Here is a 23,402-nt window from a genome sequence, read left to right on the forward strand (position 1 = left end):
GATCCTTGGGTTCATTTTCGGAGAACGTCGTGTTGGGTTCTCTGGCCATGGATCGTGTCACCTGGCGATCTCCTCTGGCTTCAAGATTGGATGACAAGGGAGGGAAGGATTTCGAATGCTTGGAACGACCTATGCTTGAGGAATGTGAGCTTTTGAAGGAGCTCCACCCTTAGGCCTTGTGAGAGAGTACCTGATCTCGTTTAGACTAAATATGAGTAATGCCTACCCTTTTTGTTAATCTCACGTCCCTATATAAGACGCACATGGGCCTAAGCAAGGGCCATAAAGTTCAACCAAATTAGAAGAAAAACCACTAATAAATTAAAAGTGCAAGTTACACAATCTATCCTCTTCGTCGACTAGCCACTCTAGATGCTATGGATTCCATAACATCACCACCCACTCCTGAAGAAAGAGCTTGTCCTCAAGCTCAAAAGTGGGATATAGGGCCTGGAAGGACTCAAGGGGCTCCGAAGAGGCTTCAACTAGGTCTTCATCAGTCCACTGAACTAGCACCTCCCATGAGTCTTGAACACGGCGGGCTTGAAGTACCAGCACTAGAGTAGGAATAGACCAGACATCTTGGATAGGTGGCAATAGTGTATGCAGCTGTGGAGAGCCACCCTTGAATGGCTTGAGGATGGAGACATGGAACACCTCATGGAGCTTGGTAGCCTGTGGGAGCAGCAAGCGATAAGCCACATTGCTAATAAGGTGTAGCACCTGGAAGGGACCATAAAACTTGGGAGAAAGCTTATGGCATTTGGTGGCTGCAAGTGAAAGTTTTCGATATGGTTGGAGTTTCAGCCCGACATAATCTCCTGAAGCAAAGAAAAGGGGACGATGGCCCTTGTCATATGCGTGCTTCATAGTAGTCTGAGACCGCTGCAAATGAGTTCTAACCCCGGCAAGCATTTTATCCCTTTCCTCTAAAGCCAGGTCCAGCGGTGTGACCCAAGATGACCCAGGTACATAGGATAATCGACGCAAGGGGTCTCTACCATAGACTACCCAGAAGGAAGTAGTACCCAGTGCGGTGTGGTACAATGTGTTATTGCAGTATTAAGCCCAAGCCAACCATCTGACCCAATGCCGGGGAGAGTCAACAACAAAGCACCTCAAATACATTTCCAAAGTACTATTGACCACCTCGGTTTGCCCATCTGTCTGAGGGTGGTAGGTGGAATAGAAGGCTAACTTCATGCCATGTAAATTGAAGAGTTCACTCCAGAATTTACTTGTGAAGACACATCGCGGTCACTGGTGATCGACTCTTGAAGGTCGTGAAGGTGGACAATGTGATCCATGAAAAGCTGAGCAACTTGGGTCACTGTATATGGATGGACGAGAGCCATAAAGTGAGCATATTTCGAGAACCGATACACCACTTCGAGAATAATGGATTTTCCCAAAGAAGGGGGAAGCCTATCAATAAAATCCATGGAGAGATCAGCCCATACTTGTGAGGGAAGCTGAAGAGGTTGGAACAGGCCGGCGGGCTGTAATGATTCTGCTTGGTTCCATTGACAGACCTGGTAGGTGGTGACATACTCAGCTATCATCCGTTTCATACCCCTCTGTTGGGATCTTCCTGAGCCATGGATCAAGTCACCCTTCTTTCCTCTCTTCCCTCCATATTGAATATTGACGCTGGAAGATAATTCTTGTTTTTGGAACATGGAATGGTGGAATTCGGAATGGAATGATTGAGCTTTGAAGGAAGCTCAACCTGGACCTCAAAGGGAGAATCCGACCTAGACCTCTGAGGGAGAATCTGACCTGTTTAATTCTAATTTTCTCAATGCTTTCTTTCATTCACCTTGACATCCCCATAAATAAGGTTGAGGTCGGAGATACAAGTTAGACCCATGGGTCAACTGGTTCATGCCATATTACATCTAAACCAAACCAAACCAAATTGAATTACATCAAAAGGAAAATACCATAATTTAATTCCTACGCCTGTTGGTAACTCATAATGCTATGGAGTCCATAACATCACCCCCCTCCTGGAGAAAGAGCTTGTCCTCTAGCTCGAAAGAGGGGTATAGGGCTCTGAAAGCTGCTAAGAGCTCCCATGTAGTGTCACTGGGGTCAGCATCAGCCCACTGCACTAGTATCTCCCAATCTCCCTAAATACGACAAGCATGCAACACCTGTGCTGGAGTATAAAGGACACGTCCCTCATGTAGTGGTGGCAGAAGGGTGTGCATCAAGGGAGAGTCAACATGGAAGGCCTTCAGTTGGGAGACGTGAAACACATTGTGGATCTTTGCCTCTGGCGGAAGTTGCAAGCGGTAGGCGACGGTGCCGATGCAGTCCCTCACTGGAAAGGGACCATAATACTCGGAGAGAGCTTGTGGCATTTGGAGGCTGTCAGTGAAATCTACCTGTAATGTTGGAGACACAGCCATACATAATCTCTTGGAGAAAAGAATACTTCTCGGTGCTTCTTATCATAATATAATTTCATAGTATGCTGGGCCTCCTAGAGATGAGTGCACACCTCACTGAGCATGGAAACCCTTTCTGCTAAAGTTTGGTCCAAAGTGGCTACCTTGGATGCACCTGGTTCATACAATAAAATTCGAGGCGGATCTCTGCCATATACTACCTTGAATGGAGTAGTTCGGAGTGCACTGTGGTAGGAGGTGTTGTAACAGAATTCAGCCCAGGCGAGCCACTTAACCCACCGTTTAAGTGAGTCCCCCATGAAACAACGAAGATACATCTCAATCATCCGGTTGACGACCTCGGTCTGTCCATCAGTCTACGGATGGTAGGCAGAAGCGAATGCCAACGTTGTGCCTTGCAGCTCAAATAGTTCTTTCCAGAATGTACTGGTAAAGATGGTGTCTCTGTCACTGGTAATGGAGGTAGGCATCCCATGTAATCAGATAATATTATCCATGAATAGCTGAGCTACATGACCTGTTGTGTAAGGATGCGCCAGAGGGAGGAAATGGCCATACTTTGAGAAATGATCAACCACTACAAATATAACGGATTTGTCGGACGAAGAGGGAAGGCTATCAATGAAGTCCATGGAAATATCTGACCAAACTTGTGATGGTAGCTGAAGTGGTTGGAGCAACCCGGCTGGACTTAATGATTCGGCTTTATTCCGTTGACAAATTTGACAAGCCGCCACATAATCTGCTATATTGCTTTTCATACCCTACCAATAAAAGGCCCGACTGATCCGGAAATATTTTTTTTGTCGGCCCTTATGTGTACTCTCATGGAAAGAGGCTAGAATGCTATGAATAAGTGGTGACATGTTAACCAAATTACTTCAACTCTTATTTGTACTGTAACTTGTTGGCCCTCATTCTGTGTCTTTCAGGACATTCCAACCCGAAAGATTCTTGGTAATGGTATTAGACAAGGCAAACTCTACTATTTTGAGTTGACAGAGAATGGGGGATCGAAAATCAGTCAGGCAAATCAAGCTAGTAGTGAAGATAGTGCTAGAGCAACTATATGGTTATGGCACCGAAGACTCGGCCATCTTTCCTTTGGTTATCTTAAGAAATTGCAACTACAACTTTTTTCAAGTTTGAATAATCTGGATTTTCATTATGACACTTGTGAACTGGCTAAGAGCCACCGTATCTCTTATTTATCGAGTTTGAATAAGAGTTCTGAACCTTTTGAGGTTTTTCATTCTGATGTTTGGGGTTTTGCAAAGGTTCCCTCTATTTCTCGAGCTCGGTATTTTGTGACATTTATTGATGAATACACTAGAATGACCTAGGTATCCCTACTTATAAAAAAGAGTGATTTGTTTCTGGCTTTTTAGAAATTTCACTAAATGGTACACTTAGTACCAGAAGTAGATTCTTGTTTTACAATCTGACAATGGTATTGAGTTTGTTGATACTTCTCTTGGTAATTTTCTGAACAATCATGGAATTCGGCATCAAACCTCATGCACCTATACTCCCCAACAAAATGGATTGGCAGAGAAGAAGAATAGACAACTTTTGGAAATAGTGTGTGCCTCTCTCTTTGGCATGAACATGTCTCGGTTTTATTGGGGAGAAGTTGTCAAATCTGCTACATACCTTATCAATCGAACACATTCTCGAGTTATAGACTTTCAAACTCCTCAACAAAAACTGCACTCCCTAATTTTCATTCCCCATCTTCCAAATCTTGAACCCCGGGTTTTTGGGCATACTGTATATGTTCATATCCCAAAAGTCTTACAAAATAAACTTGATCCATGTGCTAAACGATGTGTTTTATGGGTTATTCTGATTTTCAAAAAAGATATCGGTGCTATGATCCACACACCCGAAAGCTCCATGTAACTCTAGATGCCTCTTTCCATGAATTACAACCTTATTACTCAGGGGGAGTCTCTCGGAATTCTCTTCAGGGGGAGAGCTCAAGTGAAGAGAATGTTCAACAAGAGAATAGCGGAGAGGCTGAGTTAGAAGCGGTGAATGAACTTTTGTACCAACCAGGTTGTCATGATGTGCAACAAGAATATGCTCCCAACCATGAAGCCGAGAGTGAATCATTAATTTCTCCTGAAGAATCCTCAGAGTTGCCTCCGTCTGCACCATCAACTGAAGAATCTACCCAGAATGTTCCTTCTTAGGTAAATACGAATCCTGTGTTTAATGAATCTATTGAAACATGTGTTCCTACAAAAAAATATAACTCCTAGATATCCACAAAGATTGAATAGGGGAGTTCCAAAGAAACAGTATGAACCTGATCTTGAAGCCAAGACAAAATACTCAATCAATAACTATGTGTCCTCCCATAGGTTGACTATATCATATGCATTTACTGTTGATCAATTATCCAGGGTTTCTATTCCTAGTAATGTGCAGGATGCATTAGCTGATCCAAAATGGAAAAAGGCGATGAACGAAGAGATGGAGGCTCTACAAAAGAATGCCACTTGGGAACTTGTTTCACAACCTAAAGGAGTGAAGACAATTGGATGTTGATGGGTGTTCATGGTGAAACTCAAACCGGATGAAAGTATTGAAAGATATAAAGCTCGGTTAGTTGCAAAGGTATGGAATAGACTATCAAGATACTTTTGCACCAATAGCTAAGATTAATACAATTCACATTCTTATATCTATAGCAGCAAATTGAGACTGGCCTCTGCAACAATTTGATGTTAAAAATGTCTTTCCAATGGAGACTTAGAAGAAGAAGTCTACATGGAGCTACCACCCGGAGTTAAAAGTGGTTCTTTATGTCAAGGTAAAGTTTGTAAATTGAATAAGTCATTGTACGGGCTAAAACAGTCACCTAGAGCATGGTTTGGGAGATTCTCAGCTACAATGAAGGAGTTTGGCTATAAACAAAGTAACTCAGATCATATTTTGTTTATAAAACACAAAGAAGGAAAAGTAACAGCTTTAATTGTGTATGTTGATGATATGGTCTTGACAGGAGATGACCCATGTGAAATGCAAGTTTTACAGGAGTATTTAGGCACTAAATTTGAAATGAAGGATCTTGGACAACTTAAATATTTTTTGGAAATTGAGGTAGCAAGATCGAAACATGGAATCTTCCTTTCACAGTGAAAATATTTGTTAGATCTTCTAACCGAAACCGGAATCCTTGATTGTAAACCAGTAAAGACGCCCATAGAAATGAATCATAAGCTCGGAATTCTCCCAGATCAAATCCCAACAGACAAAGGGCATTATCAGTAATTAGTTGGAAGATTAATCTACCTATCACACACAAGACCAGATGTCGCATATGCAGTGAGCGTTGTGAGTCAGTTCATGCATGCACCAAGTGAAGAACATATGGAAGTGGTCTATCGAATCTTGAGATACTTAAAGAGTGCTCCAGAAAAAGGTTTGTTATTCACAAAAAAATGTGTCTCTAACATTGAAGGATACACAGATTCTGATTGGGCAGGAGATCAAACAACCAGAAGATCCATGTATGGTTACTCTACCTTTATGGAAGGTAATCTTGTAATGTGGCAAGCAAAAACACAGTAGTATCAAGATCAAGTGCTAAAGCTGAATTTCGAGGCATGGCTCATGGTGTATGCGAATTGTTATGGATAAGAAATATACTGAGGGACTTAGGGATTGAATATGCTGAATCTATGAATCTCTACTATGATAATAAGGCAGCCATCAAAATTGCAAAAAATCTTGTTCAACATTATCGCACTAAACATGTTGAAGTTGATAGTCATTTCATCAAGGAAAACCTCGATGCAAAGATTATACAATTTCCTTTTATTCTATCCGAGAGTCAACTAGCTGATATGCTCATGAAAGGAGTATCAAGGAAAGTATTTCATGGTATAATTGACAAGTTGGGTATGATCGACATCTATGCACCAACTTGAAGGGGAGTGTTGAAATGAGCTGTAAATTGTGTAATTTGTTACCGTAATTCTAGGAAACGATTTGTTTCATTGATTTGTTCCTGATTCTAATATCTAAATTGGTTCTTAATAAGGTTGTAAATGTATTATAAAAAACTTCCATGAAGAGAAGAATATATATAATCGAAAAATTCTTTGAAGGGTCTGTTTTTACAATAATCTCAAATAGGGAATATAATGAAAATTTCATAATGTATTCAAGAGATATGAAAGTAAACATTGTAATACTTAGCTACTTGAAGATGCACTTGTGTAGGAGACCTCAATCTCATATTTGAAATCTAAGCTCTTAGAAATCACTAAATATGAGAGGAAGCTTTAAAAAATATGTGGGGAAGGTTGTTGTCAAAGCTAGAATGGAACTTGGGTATTTATAGGACAAAATCCTAGTTCAAAAAACTAGTTGCTAAAAATCAAGCATACTCGTAGCTCTTGTAAAAAAATAGTGAAAAATGTTTATAAAATATGAAAAAAAAACTTTAATTATTCAACTTGTGCTGCTTGTCATTTTGGTAGATCACTTATCCAAATTGTAAACATACCACCAAAGTTATTGCTCTAAAAAGTCTTAGATTTCCATATTTATAGCTTGGGGTTGAATCCTTTGTGTTCCAAGCATAATTAAGTCAGAAAATGCACTAAAAACAAAAAATACTCCAAAGCAAAAAGAATTAGAGACAAGAGAAAAATAGAGAGACCTATGGGCCAATAGACTCATAGACAGAGGAAACAGCACAAATTTGAGATATAGACAAGGAAACCTGATAAAATTGTCCCCTTTTTTCTTTTCTTTTCTCTCGAAACTCCTCTAATTTTGGAGAGAGATATAAATATAACGAAGATAACTCCTATTTTATTTTCTTTGTATGATTTTCTCATTATAAATACATTTTCCCTTGATATTTCACTCCCACCCCTTGGTGGGTGGGTTTCTTACGAATCTCAACTACAAAAACAGATGCTTGAACCAGATCCACATGTTACTCATTTTCTTAAAATTACATGCAGAAGTTACATAAAACATGCACAACCAAAGTGAAGAGTTTCTGGTATCAAGAAATAGGCAGAATTCTGCATTTGGCATCTATTTTAAACATCATTATTCATACAATATCTCTTTGGCCTCACTACAAGAATTTGTCATCTTCATGCCTGTTACTTGAATCTACATAAATCGTTTGTTATTTGGTCCAATCAAGAAGAAATACATAATGCATAACATCCTCGCAAAGAATCAAATCGCAACCCAAACAAAATTTTCCAGGTTTCCAGGACAAGAAGCGGTATCCAGTGCTAGGTATGGTGTGGATGGAAGTTCACGTGGCAACTGATTTGTTGTTGTGTGATGAATGATCTTAAAATTTGTGGAATGAGGATAAGCTTTTCTATCTTCCTCTCTGCCCACTAAGACCTCATTCTGTGCATGGAAATTGCAACTTCCCAACCTGGATGAATTAATATTGTACTGTTCTGGGGCTTCGAAAGAAGTTTCGTGTACCAGCTTTGGTTAGCAAGAGCTTTTCTCTGTTCTGCCCAAGCCAGAAGTTGCACATAAAGAGGACAGAAGAGAGCCTTTCTTTCAGCTTTTCTTGAAATCTTCTTTTTCACATATACAACCTGGCAAAGGATTTGCATAGAAACTCTCCTCCAGCTTAGGAAATTCTCCAGGCTCTCTACAATATGGAACCCCAACTCGGTCTTTATGCAGTTTTCTTACTTTTGAGCTAAATTTCTTCCAGGAGATTTTTCCTCCATCTAAATCATCAACAAGTCTCACAAAATTCATCCTGCAGAAAAAAAAAAAAAAAACTCAACAACTTTTTTTTTTTTTTTTTTTTTTTTTTAGAGAGAGGAGCGTGGCGTGATTCGAACTCGCGACCTTCCGCACATAATGTAAACAGAATACCACTAGACCAAACAGCCTTAGGTAAAACTCAGCAACTTGATAAACAATATTCTCTCAAACGATCAGTAATATATTAGATGCAAACTAAAATATTTTAGAAATGCATACATGATTTCACAAAAGCTATTTATTTTACACCTTTTTTATTTAAAAAGTGGATATTTTAGACCATATTGCAAGGGTGTATTCATCAGGGACGAATCATAAATTGCTTAACATCTAAAGGATTCATCACCCAAAACTAATTTCAAATTTAGATAGTGATGGGAAAGAAAAACATATGAAAATTTGGTTGCAAAAGTGGCTCCAGAACCAGCAAGTGAGAGGTATACATTGATGCGGTGGAAAAGATGCACAAATTGAATTATAATCTCTCATTGTACAGAAATAAAGAAGACAACTGCTGATAAAACATGCTAGGAAACGAAACCTAACAAGGTCATCATCATTCATTGAACCTAGTAGCATAACACCTAAAAAACATAAACTCTATGACTTGAATTTATTATAGGTAAAGACAAATTAGAATAATATAAACTAATATATCAACAAGCCCAGAAACTTACCGATCTGGGTTGATAGTTTTCTTGAAGTCCTCAAATCGTCTGTGCCCTTGGACAGCCTTGGCCATATTACCATCATATGTATAGACAAAAACATCACTCTGAAGAGCAACAACATAGTCCAAACCCGCTAGCATGTTCTGGTGATTCCTGAAAGGGTCCAACTCTTCTTCAGAAGAAAGAGTTGTATGAGAATAGATGTTAGGGAAATCATCCCTGAGATATTGCATGCTCCCATTCCCATATGCTTCACCTGCCACCAAAAAAATCCGAGTTCTCGAGGAGAATCCCAATCCTTTCAACAGCAGAGAAGTTTCCCGCGGGGTTAGAGGGCAACCCCCGAGTTTCCTTCTTTCTAATCCATCTATCTCTTTTTCCTTCCAGTGGCTTACTTCATAGCGCATTTGATGAAGCTCTTCATCCTCTTCTGCCGTTAGGTTATGACTGCAACCTGTAAAGGCTAACATGTCCTTTTCATATCTGGAAATCAATAGAAAGAGAACTTGTCAAGATCTCACAATTTGTAGCAATTTTATTTTCCAAATCTAGACAGGTTTTAATTGAGCAAGTTTGAAGAACATTATGCACACAAATTAAAAAATTGACCATTCAATTTCTCAAACTCTTAGTTATCCAAGAACCCTTACAGCAACCATTTTCTAAATTTCTCATGCATCAGCTTAACTTCGAGAGATTACCAAGGTTATTTAAGTGCAGTTTTCTCATTCAATAATACTAGAAACCACAACAAGAACGTACCTTAGATGTAGAGCAAGATAAGGACCAGTATCTTGACGCATCCTTCTAACTAAGGTGTTTCCAAGTTCTTCGATAGGTGCAGAGTATTTCAGAGCTCTGTAGTTCGCACGACACCTCAGCTTTTGTATAGAACTTGGAATGCCATTGTTAGCAAGACGAGAATCTGTGTGAGTAAAGTAAATAACCTTGTGCCGTTTCAGTATTGGAAGGACCTCAGATTTATAATAACTGACCTGAACAAAAAGCAACTCAGTATGTCAAAAAATGATTAATTTTTCAGACAAAGATAAGACAGGCAGAAGCAATAATATTAACAACTTATGGGCACCTTGGACCAAGATATTGGTGTCTTTGTGAAAGGTTCCATATTTGCATAGAGAGGTGGCAATGCCTCAACTATATCAATGTCATCTTTCAGATACTCTATGAAATGTTGCCAATCAAATAGATCTTTAAAGCCACTGCAAGTAAAGCCAGATATGATTTTAAAATCAATATCACAATTTCAATCAGAATAATTCAAATCCAAGTCGAAGAATATACAGAAAATTTTGTAACTGGGAACAAAGCATTTCAGGACATTCTGCTTAATAAGTTTTTGGACCTATGGTTTCTTTGATACTTCCATTCTCCTTTGCAGATTCAATACCAGTTCACATTCCAAGGACAAGCTACACAAAATAATTATCTCTTGTCCAGGTCTAGAAAATATATTTCTTAAAAAATGCTAGGAAAAAAAACTTCTATAGAAATTTTGAGAATATTAATTTTTAAATAAAATTCTTAATTTTTGTTTCTGACATTTCTTGTTGTTGACATACTCTAGAAAACATATGAAAGATTCAAAAAAAATGCAAAAAAATATGTTATTATTAGATTTTTTTCAACATAAATAGAAGACAGATAGTTTCACAATGCAACAATGTTCTCATTGTAGATTTCAAATTATCAAAGAGGCTAATGATACTCTCATGGAAAGCAAGTAACCTTTCGTCTGCCCAATAAGAAGAATGGTCAAGCAAAGGAAGAACAAGTGTTGCCTTCATGATCTTGGCAACAGCAACCATATCGCAGATCTGCAATGGTAGAACATAATTTGTTCAGAGGAATAGGCCACCAATTCCAAATAGATCTGGTACTTTAAAACAAAATGTAGTAATTTAGCAGCAGGTCTTTAAGCTTTTAACACTTTGAAAATAGGATTGGAACAGACCCCAAATCTCATCTGATTTAGACCACCGTTCGCATTTACAAGAATGTACCCGTTCGTCTTTGCATCTGGTTCTGTATATAAGAGCAATGATAAGAAAACGTAAAAGTTGCAGAAGCAGGGAACCTGGTAAAGTTTCCCATACCAGCTCCCTGATCATAAGATTCTTTAGCAACATCACATATAATAAGACCTCTATATAAATGGACTTACTTCGGTGACTCCTTGGGTGATCAATGCACTGAGTGAAATTCTCAGTGCTTGGCTTCAGCCAGATACCTGAAAGCTGCCAGGTGAAGGAAATAATAATACAATTTACTGAAAAGCAAAAGACTTCAACAAAGCATGCAAGCATATGTTTTTTTTTTGTTCAAAATTAAGTGGGAGCATGTCAAGTGGCAAGTTTGCTCCTCAGTCCACAGCCCTTGAAAATAAACAGTGCATGGATCCTTTAATCAATTGCAACTGGTACATTTTGCAACAGGAAGCTGTTAAAAGCACAAACTAGAATACAATAATTTCTCCCACAGCATTTTCAGTTCAGTGAGGACTCCATTTTGTAACTTTACAGTGTAGCATGTTACTAGGGTTGACAGGCTGTGCACAACAAGAAATCACAATTTGACTACCAGAGTGCAAAGTTACCTCTAATTTGTTCTTAAAGCTTCCAACTGTGCCTGGTTCAACCATCATGAGGGTTCTTTCACTGTCACCTGCCCCTCGATGCCCATAGTCACCAGAACTCGAACCCATCTTCCCAGCAAAATACAAACTTGATTCCTAATATATGTTACTATAAAATCAGAGAAAGGACCTCTTCAAAGAGTCTCAACTTAAGAAAATCTCTTCATAATCCGCAAAAATCAAAAACCTGAATTTGTAACATACGTAGCAAGCCCTTCGTTAAAATGCACTAAAGGGAAATTATAGGATTGAAAGGCAACGTATCATACACAGAAAATTAAGAGAAATGAAGATGCCCGATGTGGAACCTTGCCTTTCTAACCACGTGCTCATTCTTTTAGCACTCAGCAATTGAGACATGGGACGTCAACTATCCGAACAACCAATCAAAGACAAAATAGCAGCTCCACAGAGAAGGGCCCGTTAGCAATGACTTGATGGATAATTCATAAGCTCCACCCATTTGTTATTTGCTGCACAGAATGGAGCTCTTGTATCGAAAGACCACCTTCCAATTCAATGGTTTTCAAGATTTCCAACAAAGTACTTGAAGTGGTCAAGGCCGGGTCATTCTCGGAACTAAGACGCAGTAGTGATTGTTCATTTTTGACCACTTCAAAAACGATAAAACATCTGGGAAACAAATCTTGTACTAGCTTTTCTCGTTTTTCTTTGGGAAATTAATCAAACACACAGCAAGAAAATTTATTCAATTCTTGAAAAAGGGAAAGAAGGGTAAAAAAAAGAAGAAGGTAAACACAGGATCCAAATTTGCAAGGTTGAGATAGTTTTATCAAAAGCTCATCGAACAAATAAGGGAAATCCATGCAGCGTTCTCTTTTCTTTAGAGCAGAACAGGAAGATCACAATGAGATTGAGACAATAAATTGGAAAAGAACATTACAGCCTTATAAAAATTAGTAAATATTCTTTTAAATCCTCAAATCCCAAAAAGAAAACAAAATGATCTACTTCTATGCTACTTGAATTCAAAAAAAGAAAAGAATTTTGTGCTGCAAAAGAGGAAGAACACCAAGAAGGATAAAAAAAGGGAAAAGAAGTAAATCACCTGAAAGTATCCATCCCTTTCTACAGAAAACCCAAACCACCCACCAGCAAAGATCTTCCAAAGCCCCAGCACTAAACAAACCCCACAAAACGCAAAAAACATCCAATGACCGAGTCTCTTCTTCTCCCTCGGCCCTATCTCAGCCCCAATTGCCGCTTTTTTAAACAAATTACTCCTCGCATTCTGCCTTCTTTCGAGGGTCGATTCAGATCCATCAGCGGAACCGGGGAAGAAGGGGTTTTCCGACCTGGGCGAGTTAATGGGGAGCTCGATCTCATGGTGCAACCCGCTATTGTTGTTGTTGGTTTGGTTGCTATTATTGTTGGTGTTATTACTTCGCTTGAAGGAGTGTGCTCGACGAGTCATGGCACCGGAATATCGAGGACTGTTGATTCGCGGAGAGACGCCATCAGTGTTGCCGTGTTGTTGCTGAAAGCCCATGAGAAAGACAACAACGCTATGGTCCTAATGGAACTGCAGACGCCATTAACAGACGAGCTTCGAGCTGCCTCTCCTCTCTAACCGGTGAAATCAGTGAAGACAGATTTTAAAGAGAGATGGCTCATTCGAAATCACCCCGGTTAAAAAGGATTATAACGGCACTGCCACCATGGCTAGATTCGAAAGAGACGAAGCCAATAATCGGCCATTTCCCATTCGAACAACCCAATCTTGAGAGACAAAAACATACTCCTTGGGGAGAATTAATCAATTAAAAATAGGAAAACAAATGCCCAAATTGATCCATAATTCACAAACTTATTATCAGTAGGAGCTTTTTTTATAAAATACAAAGTAGTCCACCTTTTTATGTTTATTTTTATAAAACCATGTTTTACTTCATTAATATGTGTGACCTCAATAAAAACTAAAACACATTCGTTTAATTTGAATTAGATCAAGCTGCCGAATTAGAAAATTTGGAGTGATCCACACCATACGAAAAACAATAGAAAAAATTATGATGTAACAAAAAATAAAAAATTAGTGTTTTTGGAGGTATAAGTTGAGTAAATATTACTTTAATTCCAAAAATAATAATAAATAAAATATAAAAAATAAAATTTGTTATTAAAATATATTTCTTATAAAAATACTTTAACCGATAAATCAATGAAAAATAAATATTTATTTTTTATTTTCCCTCACCTTAGGTCTTTAAGGGCTTGTTAAGAACCCATAAAAAAAAGGGAGAGAAAGCTATTTTGTGTTGTTCGACAGTTGAGAATTGAGAAAAAAATCACTTTTTTTCTCGGATGAAATTTAAGAAAAAAATAAAAGAATTAGATACTTGTGCCTTTTTAATCCCAAGTTTTAAAGGAGCCCTTTTTTCTCAAAGGCGATTTTCCAATTGGTACATTTGAGAAAGTCTAAAATAATTTTTTTTAAGGAAAAGAAAATTAAAAAATCTGTCATTTCCTGTCTGAGTAGTGGAAATAGGACCAAAATGGGAGGAAACGTGAGGAGGAAAGAAGATGATAAAAGTCAAGGCAATTAAAGGGAAAATTATGTGGAGAAATTAAGGGCAATAGAATGAAGTCCACAAGAATAAGCAGGAATCTGTCATGAACCAAACTGGAAAGCAGCTCCCCCTCTCCAGTCTCATCTTCGCAGAGTGGAAAGCGTGCAGTCTTAGTCTACTGCTCGCTCACACCATCATTGACCCTATGATGACGATCGCAAATGCCCTCACTCTCATCCCAAATTACCCCCCTTTCCATTCCGTTTGCTTGTTAATTTTGTCGATTTTTTTAAGAAGGCTTCTTCCTTTTTTTAATTTGGAAGCAAAACCGAAGACGGGACGCGCAGCCACGCAAAATGTAATTCCCAGTGAACCGTGTAAACACACCTAGTGGGCAGCCCAAATATCCAATATGAATAAGTGGATACAGGTGACATCTCCATTATAATGAACCGTGTATACTAATTTCTTTCGTAAGCTATGGTTTATGTGGGAGCAAACAAAATTTTAATAAATCTTTAAAAATTATTATTTTAATTTACTTTACTTGCTTCAAACTTAAAAGTATGATTTTTTAAATGAGAATAAGAAATAAGTGGTCACATTAGATTTCCCTAAATCTATTGTAATAAAAATTAATAATTATATATTACAAATTTTTCTTCATGTAATTTGTATATAATAAAAATTATACTGATATAGGACATAATTGTAACTAAAGTGAATTTAATATAGTATTAATATAATATTAATGTTAGTTTTATATTTTTTTTAAATATATGTTTAGTTATCATATTAATCTAAAAATGCAAGGAAATTAAAATTTGAACACAACGTGGTAGAACGATAGTCCTATCTACACTGGCTTTATTTGGAAACTACAGCTTTCGCAATGTAGTCTAGGTGGTAATTATAGTTAACATACATCACCTCTGAAGGCGAAGGTCACCTCTACAAAAGAAGGGTATGGCTGAATGTTGCTCGAGGGTGTCTTCTTCTTAGAATAATGACCATGAGAATCGGTAAGAGGGTGAGCTCAGTGAGATAAAACGTTGAAATCGATGATCAAGTATAAAAATATACCATGGTAAATAAGTACGAGGCCTTACCCAATACGAAAAGTTATTTGGTACGAAACATGTGAGACGATATCTTAGCCATCTGATCATGATCAACGACTATCTTAGCCGTCCGATCAAGATAATCATTTCACACCACATAGTTTTTCGTATTGGATAATTGTCCAAGCGGTAATTATAGTTAATATAAATCACCTCCGAAAGCAAAGGTCACTTCTACAAAAGAAGGGTATGGCTGAATGTTGCACGAAACTTTGCTCAACCTATAAAAAACAGGGCAAATGGGTAGTTGCCTTCCAATTAGATTGGATTGGTTTTACCCCTTAACCGAGGGTGTCTTCTTCTTGTAAGAATGACCATAAGAGTCTGTAAGTGGGTGAGCTAAGTGAGATATAAAGTTGAAATTGACGAACAAGTATAAAACACATACCATCGTAAATAAGTACCATGCAAACTTATAATGTGAGTAACAAAAAAAATAAAAAAGTTATAGCGTATATCAAAGTATAAATGAACAAGTGAGTTGGGCATATGGCCCATAAAATAAATATTCATTCGCCAACACAACTTCAAGGAGTATACAAGCATGAATCGAATTGATTGCCATCAACTCGTGGCTCACACAAAGATAAAGTGTCCTCCATAGAATTGAGAAGGATCGTCTATGGTACTACTTCCATCGTATCAACTATACCCTTACTATCCGTCATTGCCTTCATCATAGGGTTGTTAAGGGTGTAAGTATATTATTGGATGTTGTTCTAATTCATTCAAATTAAATAGATTTCCATTTGGATCAAACCTCACTAGTGAAGTTATGTCATCATACAAAAATAAGTTAATATAGAAAATAGTTATGAATTATTAAATTATTAGAAAATATTTTTATTATAAATTTATTTACTAATGATTATAATGATTTTATTTTAAAAAATTACATTAATTTTATTCATTATAATTTTTCATATTAAATTATTCTTTAAATTTTATGACTATAATTATAGTTTATCAATAATTAAGACAGAATCTCGAAATCATTTCTAAATATGTTGTAGATCTGGACCGTAGATTTATTAATATCATCAAATTATTTATTTTTAAATCCTAAATCTACTCAGATGAGAATGAAAATGCAATAATTATATTTGGATATTTTAAAGAATATTTACATCCATGCAATAGATTAGCATATGCACTATTAATAATATTATGTTATTGGTAATATTATGCAAATATTAATTTATTTTTATTAAATAATTAATTACCTACATATACAAAGTTTTAAAATCTGGAGCAAGTCGTATGCTTGAACCCATTTCAACTTGATTTGGCCCCAAGTCCGTAAGATATGAGAAAATGAAGTTAACAACAAATGAAGTAGTCAACTATTTATGTCTTGGAGCTCTGCACTTGATAGATGATCATTAAAAGCATTTGATTACTTTGGCCATGCTATCAACTACTTTGGAGCTATCATAAAATAGACAGTTACTTACATTTCCAAGGCTGCCAGAAACAGAGAATAATGGAGACTTCTATGAAGTTGACTACAAATAAAGCAGTCAATTGCTTATGTATCGGAGCTTAACACTAGATACATGGTCATCAAGTAGTTGATCGTTTTGGACCATGCATTCAACTATTTTGGAGTAATTTTAAAGAAATAAACAGGTAATATGTTACCCATTGAGAATATGCTATATTGTCAAATATCTTAATACTATGTTATTAGTTACCTACGACATTGTTCTCTTCATGTTCATTCTAGTCAATTATACTCCTAGGATGTAAACTAACATGTTGTGGAAACATATAACAATGAGCTATATTAAAAAAAAATAATTTTTGTTGTGACAAATGATAATGGAGATGTATAGTCTGATGTTGAAATTATGATAATCAATAGATATGAAATACCTGATAATTTAGTTGAACCATGAATGAGTTCATTAACACTAGGTTAGGGCAAGCAATCGATTGCTTTCTCCTAGAGCACTTGACTACTTTCTCCCAAAAACTATTTCTTAGTTCAAATGACCAATTACAGGCTTGGGTCAATTTGTAGCATTTTTGTTTACTATTTTTGAACCATAAAATGGGTAGAAGACCGAAATGAGGGCATTTTCATAAAAAAGATCAATGGATGGTAATTTCTAAAACTGAAATGGAGGATTCTTGATGATATTGTGACTCTTTCACCATGTGAATTTAGGAATATTAACAACTTAAATATTATTAAGTGGTTGCATTGGATTTCTTCGTATGCGTACAAATAAGAAAGTCACAATTTCACTGTTATTTAATCTTAATTAATGGAAGCCAATATATAAACGAACGCGTGTGGCTCCTGGGACCATTAGGTATTGGGAATGACAGGTTCAATAACTGACATTATGCTTATGCGGGGCATGTGACGTTAACTAGTGAGTTGTGAGAGGATCAGAAGAATTACCAATTCGGACTCACCGTGGAACTTCCACATGTTCCAATTTGCACGCTTTTCTTTTGTAAAAGAAGCCCAGTGAACGCCGACAACCGACAACCGCAACCGACAACAGCCTTATTCATTAAGTCTACGATGGTGACTGAGAGACGAAAGAAAAAAAACAATAAGAGTTTGGTTAATCAAATCAAAAGCATTTGTTCACATGCAAGCAACGATTTCTCTGGAAGAATCCAATCCAATCGCAATGATATTTGTCTTCTATCATTCTATTTACGTGACACCGTTTGGTTTGAATTTTGGATCTCTCGCTCTGCTGAAGACAACTGAGCGGTCTTCAATCTACTCAATCGGATGATTACTTGCTTTTGTTTTTTATTCGAGATTTGACTCTGCAGCCTCCACATTGAGCGGTTTTCTTCGGAAATTTTTATTTTTTATTTTTTATTTTTAAATGACTAAAAATATGCCCACCTCCGGTTTAACTAATCAAATTCTTAATTTTATGTTACAAGAAACTTTCTATTTATTTTTCAAAGAAAGAAATTTAAATAATATAAAATATTATATTCGTATCCTTCCAACCCATAATACCTAGGAAACAACTTTTCTAGAAAATAAAAGTAAACTAAGTAAATATAATTATATCCTCCAATGCTCCCCCTCAAGATCCAGCATATAGCTTTACACGGAGAGGGAATTTGATTGTTTCAAAATTGATAAGTAGTTGATTATGATAATGGTGATAGTCCCCTTACAAGGGTAGAGACTACCAGACCAATTCATTTCTTTGAAATTATTTTACTTTTGGTGCTTCGCACTTACAGGTGTTGGATTGTTAAAACAAGAAGATGTTCTAGAGAATATAGAGAGTATGACTTTCTACTCTCTCCTTTTATCTGAGGTTTTTCCTCTCATGGCGAAGAGATGATATGTGGGTACTTGTAGGGAGACACTCGAGCTGCAATGACATTACAGAACCAGGACTGGTTGAAAAACATTCATTCATTCTTACACTCTTTATTATCAGGAGTAATCAAGGGCCATAACCAATCTTGTGAGATAGAAGGAGACTTCTGCAAGACAAAAAAAAAACCCCTCCAAAAGTGTCAATAATTGATCTTGGTAGGTGCATGACCTCAACAAAGGCAAGAGATTGCCAAGGCAACAACTATCAAAGATGGTGGAGAATGAAGACAGTAGGCTTTTTTGAAACCAACAAAACCCATCTCGTCAATTGCTCATCTCTTTGAAAAAACCATGCTTCGTCTACTTTTTTAGTCATAAATTTTGCTAGCTCCTCAATAATGGAAGGACAAAAATATCACAAAATTTGAGTGGATTTGCACAAAGATCGTGATTTCAAGATTGATACAACAAACAAAGCGCCACGAGGAAAATCTACTTGAATGAATCATAGGAGAATTACTTGCTAATTTGGAAAACTGAAAAACAAGAGAGATGATTGACTCATGGATAGTTTAAAGGCTATAAATATTAAATTAATCAAAAAGAAAACTGAAAATAAAGAATCAAATTGAGAAGAGCTTCACTATCTCTGTTAGTTGATAAACTCACAAACTTAAAGAGGAAAATTCTATAGTACCATGTTGGAATTTGTTAGAATAAGAGAGGGAAGAGATTCAGGGTTTACAAACTCCTCTCCTCATTTGTAACTCAAACAATATAAAAATTACATGCATATCCTTATACCTCGTAAACCCTAGGAAATTTAGTTTTTGTAGGAAACAACTTTCCTAAAAATAAAGTAAACTAAATAACATAATCCTTACTTTCCAACACTTAGATTATTGTTGCTTTAGTTCATGCTAGAATTGACTTTTTTATTGTTAAATCATCCTATATACTCTAGCAAGATTATTTGAGCTTTGGTTTCCAAATTCATTGTATTATTGAGTTGTTTTACATGAGCTCATGTTATGATCCTGGATCTAACGCAACGATTCGTAGGGAAGAAGAAGAAAAGAGAAGAATCAAGCCAAAGGGAAGTTTAAAAACCCTAGGTTCGTTAAGGAGAACGCACACCCCTTAGTTCATTGAGGATAACTCAAAACCCTTGTTTACTCTAAATCAATACTTGCTTTTTTCTCATTACTCTTACCCCTTAAATAGGGTTCACCCTTACAAGGTTCAAGATAAAATATTATAAAAATACCCTTGTGGCCTATTAATTCTTTAACTGAAATAAAATAAAGTAAAGTAAAGAAAACAATTAATTAGACTCTAAATAACTTAGCAATGTTATTGTGTGCGTATCATTATACCCCCCTTAGAGAAAGAGTTTGTCCTCAAGCTTGAAGGTAGGGTTTGCTTGCCGAACGTCTCCACCTATTCCCAAGTAGAATCCGAGGTATCTGTGTCAGCCCTCTGGACGACAAAACTGGAGCACTCCACCCAAGAAGCAATTTTTTTTTTTTTTTTGATAATCCAACACTGCCAACATCACTTGTTGTAGCAAACCCCAATACGGTTAAACAACCAAACAACAAGTTGAACTATCACCTGCTCCATTTTGGCAACTTTTGCTTCTACATTAACAACCCTTGTGTGATCTGCCCCAATGACTGCCTCATTGGCAAAATACAACATGTCCATGGAAACCTCAGTAACCGGATTGAGCAGATTCCTAATTACTATTGGCTGCCCAAGTTCATCCAATGGTCCTTCACTTGTCTGTGCATACATTGTTGCTAAGGCTCTACAAAAAAAAAAAAAAAAACAATGCAGAGGGCACAATAGTCTTGTCGGACAATTGGCATTGTGGATGTTCTTTTATCATATCAACCAAACTATGTTGGAGGTTTGACTTGGTAGCAAAGAAGTTGGTGCAAAGATCGCCCAGTGATGTAAAGAAATTTGTGTTCCATTTTCTACCAAAACATTCATCATACTGCCCATTATCATGTTGACCACAAGCTTCATTTTAGCTTCATTACCAACCTCTCCCAAATAGAAAGATTTCTTCCCCATGACATCGAAAGCAGGAATTGCTTCCTGATACAGTGCCTTCTCTCCAATAGCAAGGATGAGAAGCTGGCCATCTTGAGATGGTTTTTTACTACCTGAAACAGGGGCTGCAAGAAAATATCCACCCTTCTTTGTGATTGCCTCTCCAATTTTTGAGGATGTGTCTGCATCAACTGTTGACATGTCAATGTAGCCTTTTCTATTGGATATTTCATCAAGCACTCCACCTTTGTAAAAAACAATTGAGAGAGTAGCAGCTGGATCAGATAACACAACTATTGTATACTTGCACTTTTTTATAACTATAGTAGGGGTTTCTCCTATTGAGGCACCCTGTTCAACAAGTTCTTCACAATTGGAGAGAATCCGGTTAAGGGTGATCCATGGACTCGGGAAAAAACTGTTGCGCCACTTCTATGCTTAGTTTTTGCCCTCCTCTATTTAGGCTTTGAATCCATTGTTTTTTACCATTTTTTTGCACTAAAAACCAAACTTTGGTGCAAACCAGAATATATGTTCTCCTTAAAAGAAGAAGCATCATATTTTGGAGTTTGTGGATCACAAGCAGGCACATTTAAGTCTTGTCTCATATTTTCAAAGTTAGCTTTGTTATCTGAGCTATATGTTGTAGTACCCTATGATGATTTGTGTCTGACTAGAAATTGGGACCAGAGAAGGACGAAGGGGGCGATGGAGTGGCAGTTACACTTGATGTTGCTTTGGATTTTGGAAGATCAGTGGTAAAAGTAAACCTTGCTGCACCCTTGCCCTGAAATGCATTTTTACTCCCTATGTTCAACGTCTTTAGCTCATCCTGAAATGTCTTTTCCATGTTGGGCTTAGTTGATGTCTCCAAAACCTCCGTAGAATTTGATTTTGTCTTCAAATTTGATGACTCCCTTTGTCCAAACACAAAAGAGTAAGATTTATCATTCTTATTCACAAACTTTGCTTCACTCTTAATAATCCACTGCTTCATTTCACTTGGTAGAGTATCCTCATATCCGGCCACAAAAATAAATTGAGCAGGCCGTAAACCCTCAAGGAGAGCATTCCATGCTTGTATAGTACTCTCCTTCAACATAGAGTTCCATGTTACCAGATTTTTGCATGCCATGCCATCATATAGTGGTTGTCCTCTCCTTCCCAACCCAATTTTGCATTCATATTAATCAATCCATTGGACATTAAAAAGTCATATTCAAAACCATTCTTTATCATGTAATTATGGATCAACCTGCCCAAGAAAAAAAATCATTGGGTGGGGCACACATTGGAAGGACACGAGACACTGTGATAAGACTCATCACCTGCTGTCTTGACATCTCCTCAAAGGCACCCAGTGCTTCCATTGCGTTCCTATTTTGGAAAAAGCCGAATATCACTGCGTACCCAACATCCCTATTTTGACCGAGCATTTCATCAAATATGTGGAAGGCACCGGGAGTAACCCCAAATTTGGAACCCATATGAATCAAATAAGGGCCCTGTTAAGCACCTAGCCAATACTACCCAAAAGACCGATCTATTAGGAGCGGAAGACATAAGTACTTAACCCCAGGACCATAACATTGCACCCCGCCCGCCCAAGCCGACGACCACGGCGGCCTTAACACAACAACGGAGACCGAATTAACGGCGACCGCCAGGGGCGTGCGGTCCACATTGCGTCGTGCAATCGCGGGGACTCGAAGTCGGGACGTAGCACCTGCTCTGATACCAAATGTTAAGCACCTAGCCAATACTAACCAAAAGATCGACCTATTAGGAGCGAAAGACATAAGTACTTAACCCCAGGACCATAACAGGCCCCCAAAGACATAATTTTTGAATCCCAACTGCAAAATCGAGTAGTGGATTCTTTGGACATTCTGCAACACCACACAAGAGGGAAGAATAGGGAAGAGACTTTTCCCAGACTCGTCATCCACGGTAATGTAACCGGAAAACCGTCTGAAATTCACCTTGGGCTGGTTAGGTGGCTAGTAACACCCAAAATTAGCAAAGCCAAAAAACCCCGTCCCCAAAATTCGAGTAGCGTTGTTGCTGCTCAGCCAATTTAAGCCCCATGAACCCCCTGGGAGATGCTTTTTGACATAAAAATCGAGTGCGTTTCAGAAACTTACCCCCAAATTTCTTCTTGTCGACTCTCACAGGTCCTGATTTCTCCTCCTTTCTTTTAGGCATTTCATCAAACAGTTGCACGACCTTGTCCCTTTTCCCTATCTTCCCGAAATATTGCCAGAAAATTATCGACTGTTTGCTAATTCCACTACCTAATGAATAAACCTGGCCCAAATAATAAGCAAAATAATATGCAACAAGAAGAAAGACCATCCCCTCCAGCTTAGGCGAGTAAACCCTCTGTTTCTCAGCCCAATGTAACACCCTCAACGCAATTCGAGAGTTGTTTATGAAAAAATGGAGTGACTGGAAAAAGGAGAAGACAAAATTTGTAGAAAATCGTTTTAGAAACTTATCCCTAAAATTGTTCCAGTCCTTTTCCTGTTGGGATGTCGAGAGCGAGAGTGAAAGTGAGAGACTGACCTGTTCCCGACGGTGAACAACAACCCTTTGGGGCTTTTTCGCTTGGAAATTTTCTGTCTCGTGTTCTGGGAGGAATTAAGGTTGCCTTGCACAGGGTCGATTTGAAATCTTCTTTTCCACAAGTTCCAGAGAAGATGGATTTCCAGCTTGGAGACTGAGAGTAGCAACAAGGGATTGGCGCTAGTTGGACTATTTTGAAGAGATCTTTTCTCCATAACCCTCCAATTTTATTTCCAGGCTCCCGGTATTTTGAATTCCAGGCTTTGGACTGCGCCTCTGAATTCCCTTCTCCCCGTATTCA

The 23,402-nt window shown here is 37.6% G+C and overlaps 3 protein-coding genes across 3 annotated transcripts; all 3 read right to left on the reverse strand.

Moving 5' to 3' along the window:
* Window positions 1-375: 375 nt before the first annotated feature.
* Window positions 376-915, reverse strand: LOC137954932 (uncharacterized). The gene has a single exon (XM_068801823.1). It carries the CDS (start codon window positions 913-915, stop codon window positions 376-378), a length of 540 nt encoding a protein of 179 aa, XP_068657924.1.
* A 6,498-nt stretch (window positions 916-7,413) lies between these two features.
* Window positions 7,414-13,086, reverse strand: LOC137956464 (O-fucosyltransferase 35). The gene is made up of 9 exons (XM_068803980.1): window positions 12,583-13,086; window positions 11,475-11,609; window positions 11,043-11,115; window positions 10,833-10,903; window positions 10,607-10,695; window positions 9,948-10,080; window positions 9,620-9,852; window positions 8,864-9,340; window positions 7,414-8,178 (listed from the first exon to the last, which is right to left on the reverse strand). The coding sequence occupies exons 1-9, from the start codon at window positions 13,021-13,023 to the stop codon at window positions 7,971-7,973; spliced, it is 1,860 nt and encodes a 619-aa protein (XP_068660081.1). The 5' UTR covers window positions 13,024-13,086; the 3' UTR covers window positions 7,414-7,970.
* A 518-nt stretch (window positions 13,087-13,604) lies between these two features.
* Window positions 13,605-21,671, reverse strand: LOC137954933 (glyoxylate/succinic semialdehyde reductase 1-like). Its single transcript, XM_068801824.1, has 3 exons — window positions 21,307-21,671; window positions 20,479-20,954; window positions 13,605-13,666 (listed from the first exon to the last, which is right to left on the reverse strand). The coding sequence occupies exons 1-3, from the start codon at window positions 21,669-21,671 to the stop codon at window positions 13,605-13,607; spliced, it is 903 nt and encodes a 300-aa protein (XP_068657925.1).
* Window positions 21,672-23,402: the final 1,731 nt, after the last annotated feature.

Source organism: Aristolochia californica, unplaced genomic scaffold (assembly GCF_029961685.1).
Source record: "Aristolochia californica isolate CCGP_79_NKW_82.1479 unplaced genomic scaffold, dmAriCali1.0.hap1 SCAF_2, whole genome shotgun sequence".
NCBI lineage: Eukaryota > Viridiplantae > Streptophyta > Magnoliopsida > Piperales > Aristolochiaceae > Aristolochia > Aristolochia californica.